The following is a 10,609-nucleotide window of genomic DNA, read 5'->3' on the forward strand; positions in this document are numbered from 1 at the left end:
CGCTGCGCAGGCGCGCTAGGGGGCTGCCCGCGGGAAAGGGGAGGGCGGGGGGAGAGGCGCTCAAAGGGCCGCGCCAGCGGAAAACGGGCCGGCGGAGCGGAAAACGGGAAGGCGGGGGAGGGGGAGCCGGAGGCCGCGAAGCGTTGGCTTGGGGTGGCTTCCCCCTCCCCGAGGCCTGGGGTGTCTTAGCCGCTGAGGAACGGGGCCACAGCCTCTGCAGCTGGTTTTCCCAATCTGACGGGCGCCATTTTACTGCCCAGAGGGCTTTCCTCCGTTTCTCTCCCCCCTCCTCTTCCCCTCTGACACTACTTCCGGTGGTGACGTGTGTTCACTTCACCCGGACGAATGAACCTCCTACTCAGACTATGGGGGTGGAGAAAAGGAAGGCGGGGTGTGAGTCGAACAAGGCTGCAGTATGGCGCACGCGCCGAAGGTAGCGAAGAGGCGGGAACCTAGAGAGAACAGACACCGCCTACAGTGGGCGGGGTGTGAGGGCGTCTCCTGATGGCAGCCCTTCTCGTGGGTGGGTCTGTTTAGCGGTTTTAGGTGGACTTTCTGCTCATGTGGAGGAGATAACAGGGCGTCATCCCTACGTTTATGCACAAGATGCAACTCTCTGCGTGAAGCCTCACTGAAAATACTGAGCATAATCAATTCTTGCTTACGCCAAGTTGGGGGGGTGTAGAGTCAATCGGAATGCCCCGCCCCTTTCGCCCAGAAGGCGGGACATCGGGTCATGACGTCATCAGAGTGCGCCAAAGGCGCTGGTCTGGAGGCGAAAAATGTTGGATTTGTTGTTGGCTCCTGCGGGCTTAGTCCTGCTTCGGGGTGAGCAACAGACGCTCAGGGTGTTGTGGGGATGGTTCAAGGAGCGCTAGTTGGGGTATGGGGCCGTAGGTCACTGGCCAGGGTAGAGTGTGCCACTGGTTTGTGAAAGCTGGCACTCCTTCAGTGTTCTCATGCCGTTTATCTAACTCTGTCTCTCTAGACTCGGTGGAGTGGGAAGGGCGCAGTCTCTTGAAGGCACTTATCAGGAAATCTGCCCTCTGGTGAGTAGCTTCTCCCTACCCAGCCCTAAAAGGACGGGCCCCACCCTTTTGACTTTCGACTTTGTCTACGCTTCAGTGGGGAACAAGTCCACATCCTGGGATGTGAAGTGAGCGAGGAGGAGTTTCGTGAAGGTTTTGACTCCAATATTAACAGCCGGTAAGTCAGGTAGGGTCACTAGGAAAGGCCAATATTACAAAAAAAAAAAAAAAGAAATCAGGAAAAAAAAATAAATTTTTTAAAACTAAATCAGAAGGGATTTCATTGGGTGTGGGACCACTTTTGCTAAGGAACTTCCACATAAAGCAGCAACAGAACCTCATGCAAAGTAGCTGTTACTTAACTATCCAGTGAGACAATGAATAGATAACGGGGTCTCTTCAAGAGGAGAGAATCAAGAGGAAGGATGAAGAGCAACTGCGGGGTAAAAAAAGAGAATCTGGTGGTGCTTAATTAAAAATGGATCCCAAATGAAAGGACTGCAGACGGTTGAGGAAGCACAAATGCAAAACTAGGAATACCTGAGATAACTGAGGTCAACCAGATAAGCAGCTGCCTGGTACAAGCAGTTTAAACAAGACACAAAAAAGTTGTGTTATCCTAAGAGCTTAGGGATGGACTCTGGGACCTGTGGACTTGGATTACTGCATGGCCTTTCATCTGATTCCCATGTTTTCAGGCTGTCCTCTTCCTCCCCATTCTCCACAGTGTCATCACTGAACTAGGTGTGGTCTTGTTATTTTCGTCCTAGATATTAAAAAACCCTTCAATTGTTATTTTATTCGGTTATTAAGCTTCGGTTTGCTTGGCTCTACAACCAACACTCTTGATACCAGCAGCCAGGAAATTAAATGACGAATTGCATTGGGAGATTCTTCTGTCAGCTCTCCAAAGTACTTAAGAGCAAGGATGTCAGTCTGGAGACTTAAGGTGCACATTATACAGACCATAGTCTTTGCCATTACTTGCTATGCATCAGAAAACAGGACAATGACTAGGGATGATAGATGGAGAGTTGATGCCTTTGAGCTGTGGTGCTGGAGAAGAGTATTGAATATACCATGAACTGCTAGGAGAACAAACAAGTTTGTCCTGGAGACGGTGAAGCCTACCTGCTCCTTGGAGGCAAGGATTCTGAAGCTTGGTCTGACATACTTTGGACATGTTGCGAGGCGGAATCAGTCCTTAGAGAAGGATGTCATGCTTGAGAGGGTGGAGGGACAGTGAAGAAGAGGAAGACCCTCAGTGAGATGGATTGATTCAGTCACTAGGGGAACGGGAATAGGTGTGTTGGAGACAAGATTGGCAAGGGATAGAGCAGGGTTTAGGACTGTTGTGCATAGGGTTGATATGAGTTGCAGGTGACTGGACGGCACATAACATCAACAGGTTTTTACATGCCATCAAGTCAACTGCAACTCATAGTGACCCTATGTACAGGAGCCCTGAACTCTATTCTGAGCCAATCTCACTATTCCCCGTATACCTACCCCCATTTCCCCAGTTACTGTGTCAGTCTACTTCATCCAGAATCTTCCTCTCTTGCACTGCCCCACCCTTCCAGGGATGATGTCCTTCTCCAAGGACCAGTCCCTCCTGGCCACATGCCCAAAGTATGTGAGACAGAGCTTCAAAATCTTTGCCTCCAAAGAGCAACTTGGTTACAACCCCTTCCTAACAGACCTGTTTGTTCTCTTGGCAGTTCAGTACTCTTTTTCTAACACCACAATCCAAAGGTATCAGTCTTTTGCCATACTTAGTCATTGTCTAACTCTGATGCATAGCAAGTGATTGCAGAGATCATGGCCTTGGTCAGGCACACCTTGGTCTCTGGACTGGCATCGTTGCTTCTTAGCACTCTGGAGGGGTCCCTGATTTTTCTAATGCCGTTTGGCTTTTGAGTTCCTGGGTAACACTAACAGGATTTTTAACAGACAGCATTTCCAGGACTTGCTCACTGATAATGGCATCCAGATTAGGCACCCACCAATGTGATTCAGTAAAAAATTAAGACCATTAGTAGACTGCTTTCTCCTCCCTAGCTCAGTGAATAATACTAATTTACCCTTGAGGTTTTTTCAGCCCTAGATTTGTGTTCGTCATTATTGTGATGGAGGTAGTACTTACTGTTTGTTAAAATGAAATTCACAAAGGGAGAGGAGAGGAAGGAGACATCGTCGGGGAGCAAGTTTTGCCATCGTGGAGTTAGGATTTCTAGATATGACTAATGGTGGTGATGTTGTTGTTGTTATGTGCTGTCGAGTTGTTTGCAATTCATAGCGACCCTGTGTACAACAGCCCTAAACCATGCTCTATCCCGTGCCAATCTCATTGCCTCTGACACACCCATCCCGATTACCCCAGTCACTGAATCAATCCACCTCATAGAGGGTCTTACCCTCCTGCGCTGTCCCACTGTCTACCCAGCATGATGTCCCTCTCTAAAGACCTGTCTCTCCTTACAACATGTCCAAAGTATGTCAGGCGCAGCCCCAGAATCCTTGCCTCCAAGGAGCAGCCTGATTTAACCCTCTCTAGGGTGAATCTGTTTGTTTTCTTGGCAGTCCATGGTACATCCAATACTCTCCTCCAGCACCACAGCTCAAAGGCATCAATTCTCCTTCTATCCTCCCTAGTCATTGTCCAACTCTCTGATGCATAACAAGTGATTGCAAAAACCATGGCCTGTATCAGGCACACCTTAGTCTCCAGAGAGACACCGTTGCTCTTGAGCACTTTAGAGAGGTCCCTAACCTCAGACTTTCCCATCACAATACGTCTTTTGATTTCCTGGCTACTGGTGCCAAGAGTGTTGACCGTGGAGCTGAGCAAACTGAAGCTGTGAACAATCTCAATCTCTTCGCCATCCATCCTGATGCTACCAATTGGTCCAGTGGTGAGAATTTTTGTCTTCTTGACATTGAGCCTCAGTCCATATTGAAGGCTGCAGTCCTTGACCCTCTGCAATAAGTGCATGAAGTCCTCAGTTTCAGCGAGCAAAGTTGTGTCATCTGCATAACCCAGATTGTTGATAGATCTGCCACCTATCCTAACGCCACACTTCTCCTCATAGAGCCCAGCCTCTCGGATAATCTGCTCTGCATGCAGGTTGAAAAGGACACATCCCTGGCGTACACCCTTCCCAATTTTGAACCATGCAGTCTGACGACTGCCTCTTGGTCCAGGTATAGGTTTTGCATTAGCACGATTAAATGTTCTGGGATTCCCATTCTTCTCAGAGTCAGCCACAGTTTGTTATGATCCACACAGTCAAATGCCTTTGCATAATCAATGAAACACAGATAGACATTCTTCTGGTATTCTCTGCTTTCAGCTAAGATCCATCTAACATCATCTACAATATCCCTAGTACCACGACCCCTTCTAAGCCCAGCCTGGACTTCGGGCAGTTCTCTGCTGATGTCCTGTTCCAGTCGTTTTTGGATAATCTTCAGTAGAATCTTGCTTGCATGTGAAATCAATGATATTGTTCTGTAGTTTCCACACTCAGTTGGGTCACCCTTCTTTGGGGTGGGACAAATATAGATCTCTTCCAGTCATTTGGCCAAGTGGTTGTTCTCCAGATTTCTTGGCACAACTTGGTGAGTACATCCACGGCAGCATCTGTTAGCTGAAATATGTCAATTGGTATACCATCTATTCCATGGGCCTTATTTTGCAAACATTTATCAAGCATGTATGTGTCTGTTAACTGTTAAATGCCAAGAGGTTAACATCTCTATTTTGTAAATGAAGAAACCAAGTTTTAGAGAAAGGAAGTCATTTCTCAGGTGACTTTGGAAAAGGCTTGGACATGGTGACCTTGGCACAAGACTGCTTTAACACCAAAGTCTTACTTTGAAACACTGTAGCCTGCCTCTCACTATTAGGATATTCTTATTCGTTAATGTACCATCCAGTCAGAACTGACCCATAGCTGACGCTTCAGTAGGTTTTCAGAGGCAGTTTTAAGATATTAGTGAAAGTCAGTTAAAAGAGTGTCACAAAGAGAATGAAATGTGAACTGGAGCAGAAGACACAGTGTTATGTTTTCTCTTTGTAGAGTGGTTTACCATGATCTCTTCAGAGACCCCTTCAATTGGTCAAAGACTGGAGAGACCCTTCCTGGGGGAGCTTTGGGTGCATTGAGCGACCTGTGCAGGAAGAAACATCCTGGTCCTGTTACCATTGTTCTTGATTCACTGAGCTGGCTGCTGCTTCACCTCCCGTGCACCACACTCTGCCAGACCCTGCATGCTATACATCGTCAGGACTCCTACTATGGTGAGACCTCGCCATCCTTCTACTGTCATGGAGTATATTACGCTTCCATTCCACCCTAGGAAAAGACATCAAAGATCTCCAGCTGGTCAGATGTAATCCATCTCTGACTTTACTCCTTCCAGAGGTCCTTGTGATCTTCAGGTGGTACTGAAGCTTTCATCATCTGGTCTCTGCTTGCTTTGCAGCCTCATCTCAGACCTCCTTTCATAACTCCCAACTTTTCTGTAATGCATTCTATCTACCAGCCATCTTTTTTCCTTTTTGGCAAGTACCTTTTTACTCTTTATTTACTCAACAAATAGTGCATATAAGGTATCAAGTAAAAATGTAGATAATGGCGGGGAGCTCTGGTGACCTGGTAGCAAGAAGCTGCGCTGCAGTCCCAGAGGTGCTCAGTTCGAATCCACCAGATGCTCTGCTGAAGGAGGGACAATCTCCTCCTGTACCAGTCAGATCTGATTTGACTGTACACACACAAAAAAATAATAAAAATAATAATAAATTTTTTTAAAAATTTAGATAATGGGAAAATAGACTTATAAACTCTATAGTCAGGCCCTTCCTTGAGCTCAAAGTCCCCCAAAGGTTGTAGACAAGTAAACAGGCCCTTAAAAGATAGACGGATAAGGCCCATGATAACCAATAGGTATCTGTCTTTTATCTTTTCTAGATGGAGAAAAGATTGTAATTCAACATTTGTCTTTCAATATGGCCATTCTAAGGTTATTTGAATATGGATGACTGACTGTGTGGATGGATGGGACTATATAAATGAAATATGTTGCCTTAACCACCTTCCATTCCATAAGAGGATTGGCCAGTCTTAATAAACTACAATAGGATTGTCTAGTTTTGCCAATAAATTGAACAACTCTAGCTGCAGAGATGGAATTCTCCTCAGAGAAGAGGAAAGAGACCTTCCCCTCCCCTGTGAAGAGGAGTCAGGAAAATGCAGGACACGCTTTGGAATGGCAGCAGCAGCCATGGGCAAACTGAAGAATTGACGTGAGGTGGGACTTTGAAGTCGGACAGTATTGGCAGGACTGAGAACTTTTTTGACAGTTGAGTAGAGAGCCAATATTGGCAGGACTTGGATCCATCCTCAGTCAATACACTTGGTACGAGCTTCAGATTACATATGGTAATGGGAGAATCTGCAGTGAGAGACCTCTCCAAATTACTAAGGAGCAGTGATAATAATTTGAGAACTAAATTGTGCCTGATTCAGACTATGGTCTTTTGAATCACTTGCTATACATCTATGAGCTAGACAGTGAATAAGGATGACAAAAAAATTGAAGCCCTTGAACTGTGATGTTGGAGAACAGTACTGAATATCTCATGGACTACCAGTAGAACAAACAGATATGTCTTGGAGAAAGTGCAGCCCGAGTGCTTCTTGGAGGACCTTGTTCTTGGAAAGGTGGACAGCAGAGGAGAGGAAGACCCTTAACTGGGTGCACTGACACAGTGACTACAGCATTGGGCTCAAGTATGTCAGAGATTGTGGGGATGGCACAAAATAGGACAGGGTTCATATCAGTTGATAAGTGTGTCATACTCGAGTCAATACTACATAACAAACACATGCACAAAGTACCTCAGTAAGGCGTTGAAGAATCAAGCCAATGAATTTACCCCAGGTAAACATCTTTGATTTCATTAAACCTACTGCTGTCAAACCAATCTTGAGTCAAACTTTTAAGAGGTTGAGACTGCCTCATCTTCTGTAGAGTAGCTGATAGATTTGAACTGACAGCCTTTTGGTTAGTAACCTGGAACGTATATCCTACGCCTCCTGGGCTCCTTAAGCCACCAAAACTTTACCAGGCAAAGATGCTCATAGGTAAAGAGTGTGATACTGCTTTTTATCTCAATATTTCTGTTTTATGTGTAAAACAGGAGCTGTAGTATTCAAAATCATGTGGTGTATCAAACTGAAAGTTCATTGCTCTAGAATCAGAATTGACTCATAGCTGGCTCTCCAGCCATTGGCCAAGGCAGTAAATGGCATAAGAGATGATTGCCCATCTTTCTTTCTCAGAGTCATTGGTGGATTTGAATCTCTAGAGAAGTGTGCAGCATCATAGAGATTACACCACTGGAGAGCCCTAAGTGATTTGTAGCATTGGGTAAATCTGCAAAAAGCTGCTTTAAAATTTTAAAGAGTTAAAAAAAAAACCCTTTTAAAGAGTAAAGATGTCACCTTGAGCTCTAAGATGTATCTGACCCGTGGTAATTTTCAGTTGTTATGGTGATTGAACAATAAATAAGGAAGACCAGAGAAGAATTGATGCCTCTGAATTATAGTTTTGGTGAAGAATATTGTATGTGCCATAGAATGCCAGAAGAATGAACAAGTCAGTATTAGAAGAATTACAGCTGTGTTCCTTGGAAGTGTTGATGAAGAGACTTTGTTTCACATGCTTTGGACAGGTCATCAGAGGAGGCCAGTCCTTGGACAGGGACATCATGCTTGACAAATAGTGAGCCAGTGAAAAAGAGGAAGATCCTCAACTTGGTTGTAGTGGCCACAATAATGAACTCAAATACAGCGACAGTACTGATGGCACACAAACAGAGAGTTTGGTTCATAGGGTTGCTGTGAATCAGAAATCATTGTGGGTACCTAACAACAGTATTAGGGTGAACTGCTAGAATTTGCCATTTTTGTGAGCTCTGAGCAGGCAATTTCAGCCTCTGAAAACCTGCTGGAACTATGGGTCAGTTCTGACTCGATACACAACAACCGAGACAGATCACAGCATTTTCATAAGCTCCACTTGAAAATACTGACCCTTAGGTCAGGAACTTGGAGATCAAAATGCTTTATTAAAAGTGTAGTGCGGTAGTACTGACCTTCAGTGTGTCAACTCTAACACCATGGCGCCCTCCAGAAAGTTCTTCATTGGGGGAAACTGGAAAAAAACGGGTGAAAGAAGTGTCTGGGAGAACTCATCACCACTCTGCATGTGGCTAAAGTGCCGGCCGATACCAAGGTTGTCTGTGCACCTCCTACTGCCTACATCAACTTTGCTCAGCAGAAGCTAGATACCAAGATTGCTGTGGCTGCACAGAACTGTTACAAAGTGACTAATGGGGCCTTCACTGGGGAGATCAACCCTGGCATAATCAAAGGCTGTGGAGCCACTTGGATAGTTCTGGGACACTCAGAAAGAAGGCATGTCTTTGGAGAGTCAGATGAGCTGATTTGACAAAAAGTAGCCCATGCCCGGGCAGAGGGACTCGGAGTCATTGCCTGCATTGGAGAGAAGCTGGACAAGAGGGAGACTGGCATCACTGAGAAGGTCGTTTCTGAGCAAACCAAGGTCATTGCAGACTTATGACAGACTGGAGCAAGGTCATCTTGGCTTATGAGCCAGTGTGGGCCATTGGTACCAGCAAGACTGCAACACTCCAGCAGGCCCAGGAAGTACATGAAAAGCTCTGGGGATGGCCCAAGTCCAATCTCTCTGATGTGGTGGCTCAAAGTACTCATCATTTATGGAGGTTCTGTGACAGGGGCCACCTGCAAGGAGCTGGCAAGCCAGCCTGATGTGGATGGCTTCCTGGTGGGTGGTACATCCCTGAAGCCTGAATTTGTGGACATCATCAATGCCAAGCAATAAGCTCCATTCATCTCTCCTATCCTCTTCCTGCTGAACCAGAGACCAGGCAGCCTGGAAGCCCAATAACTACCCCCCCACCCCACCCTGTGCTTCTGATGGTGTTACTTTCCCCCTCTCATGGCTGAGTATATACTGTACCTTTCTTTACCATTTACACCTTCCCTGCAATGGCTGGGGTCAGGCCAATCACTTCTCCACTTATTACAATGGTTTGAATGAAACATGTCACCAAGGTGGCTTCTCATTGACTGGGAGATAGGCGGAGCTTGCCCCTGGGTCCCCTCACTCCCCAGTGAGAGGGCAGGAGAAAGCATCCTTCTCTGTTCTTGTCCCATGCACATGCCATGAGAAAACCCTGTCCTCTCAGAGGCCAGGGATGCTACCCTCTCCCATGAGTTCAATGCCTGTGTGTATTGTGTGTGAACTGCCCCGTGTGAGGGGGAAATATCTGGCACTGAAAAAAAAAAGTGTAGTGCCTGACACAGTACATGTTGCAAAGGAGGGAGAAAGTCAAAGACAGTGACAGATCCTAGCAAATTAATGAAAACTGCATATCCTTCAGTGTATAAAAGGTAAGGCTGGTAAACGAGCAGAGATCAGATGATGAGAGCATTAATGCCATTCTGAAAGCCAGGAGGAGCTACTGAAGGATGAAGTCCTGGTACTGGTGAGGTCAAGCTCACATTAGAATAGTGTCATCCCCTGTACGATTAGTGCCTCTGAAAACTAGCTGAGTGGTCAGTTATGAGTCAGTTCTGACTTGATACACAATAATAGGGTCTCTGTGAGTCTCAATTTACTTCAGACTTGAGCTCTAATGGCCTAGTGGCAAGAAGCTACACTGCAATCCCAGAGGTACATGGTTCAAATCCACCAGATGCTCTGCTGGAGAAGGAGGGCAATCTCTTCCTGTACCAATCTGATCCAGTTTGTACGCACACAAATAATAATAAAGAAAAATTTTAAAACAAGGCAAGTTGGCTTTAGTAGAGCTCCAGTGGATCAGAATCCTTTTTCTTCTCACCTTTTTATTCCAGGCCCTCCATTTCTGTTTCTCTGCAGAGACCAGCCCCCCAGTGGAGCAGGTGCATGTGCTGGGCCTGCTGCATGAAGAGCTTCATGGCCCAGGCCCCGTGGGGGCACTAAGCAGCCTTGCGCAGACGGAGGTGACCCTGGGTGGCATGATGGGCCAGACCTCAGCCCACATCATTTTCCGGAGGCCCCAGCAACGCCCAACCCATCAGGTGAGAAGGGGAATGCTGGAAGCAGGGTTTGGCAGAAGGAAAGCATGATGGGATTAAGTAGTTGCTTATGCTTGGCTTCATTTAGAGGTGCCCTAGAGGTTAAGTATCAGATCACTTCCTAAAAGGCCCATCCATACCCACCAGCAGCTGCTTGGGAGAAAAATGGGACAATTTCCTCCTATAAAAATTTAGTCTCAGAAATCCTGTTGGCCTGTTAGTTCTTTAGGTTGCTCCAAACGAGAATCAATGTGAATGCAGTGTGTTTGTAATTCAGTCATCCCAGAGAGAGAGAGAGAGAGAGAGAGTGAGTGTGTGTGTGTGTGTGTGTGTGTGTGTGTGTGTGTGTGTGAGAGAGAGAGAGAGAGAGAGAAAAATCAGAGATCATGAGGATGGCACAGGCTAGGG

At 46.2% G+C, this 10,609-nt stretch overlaps 1 protein-coding gene and 1 pseudogene across 1 annotated transcript in view; both read left to right on the plus strand.

Annotated features, from left to right (window-relative positions):
• The first annotated feature begins 782 nt into the window (after positions 1–782).
• The window catches only part of ELP5 (elongator acetyltransferase complex subunit 5), an 11,727-nt gene continuing 1,900 nt past the window's right edge, over positions 783–10,609 (plus strand). Inside the window, exons 1-5 of the mRNA XM_006899102.1 lie at positions 783–828; positions 989–1,049; positions 1,126–1,206; positions 5,111–5,363; positions 10,043–10,204. Of these exons, the coding sequence (XP_006899164.1) occupies positions 783–828; positions 989–1,049; positions 1,126–1,206; positions 5,111–5,363; positions 10,043–10,204 (603 nt within the window). The remainder of the gene's footprint in view (positions 829–988; positions 1,050–1,125; positions 1,207–5,110; positions 5,364–10,042; positions 10,205–10,609) is intronic.
• Positions 8,191–8,960, plus strand: LOC102849309 (annotated as a pseudogene).

The sequence above is a fragment of the Elephantulus edwardii genome, unplaced genomic scaffold (genome assembly GCF_000299155.1).
Source record: "Elephantulus edwardii isolate Elephantulus edwardi_28Jun2011 unplaced genomic scaffold, EleEdw1.0 scaffold00246, whole genome shotgun sequence".
Taxonomy (NCBI): domain Eukaryota; kingdom Metazoa; phylum Chordata; class Mammalia; order Macroscelidea; family Macroscelididae; genus Elephantulus; species Elephantulus edwardii.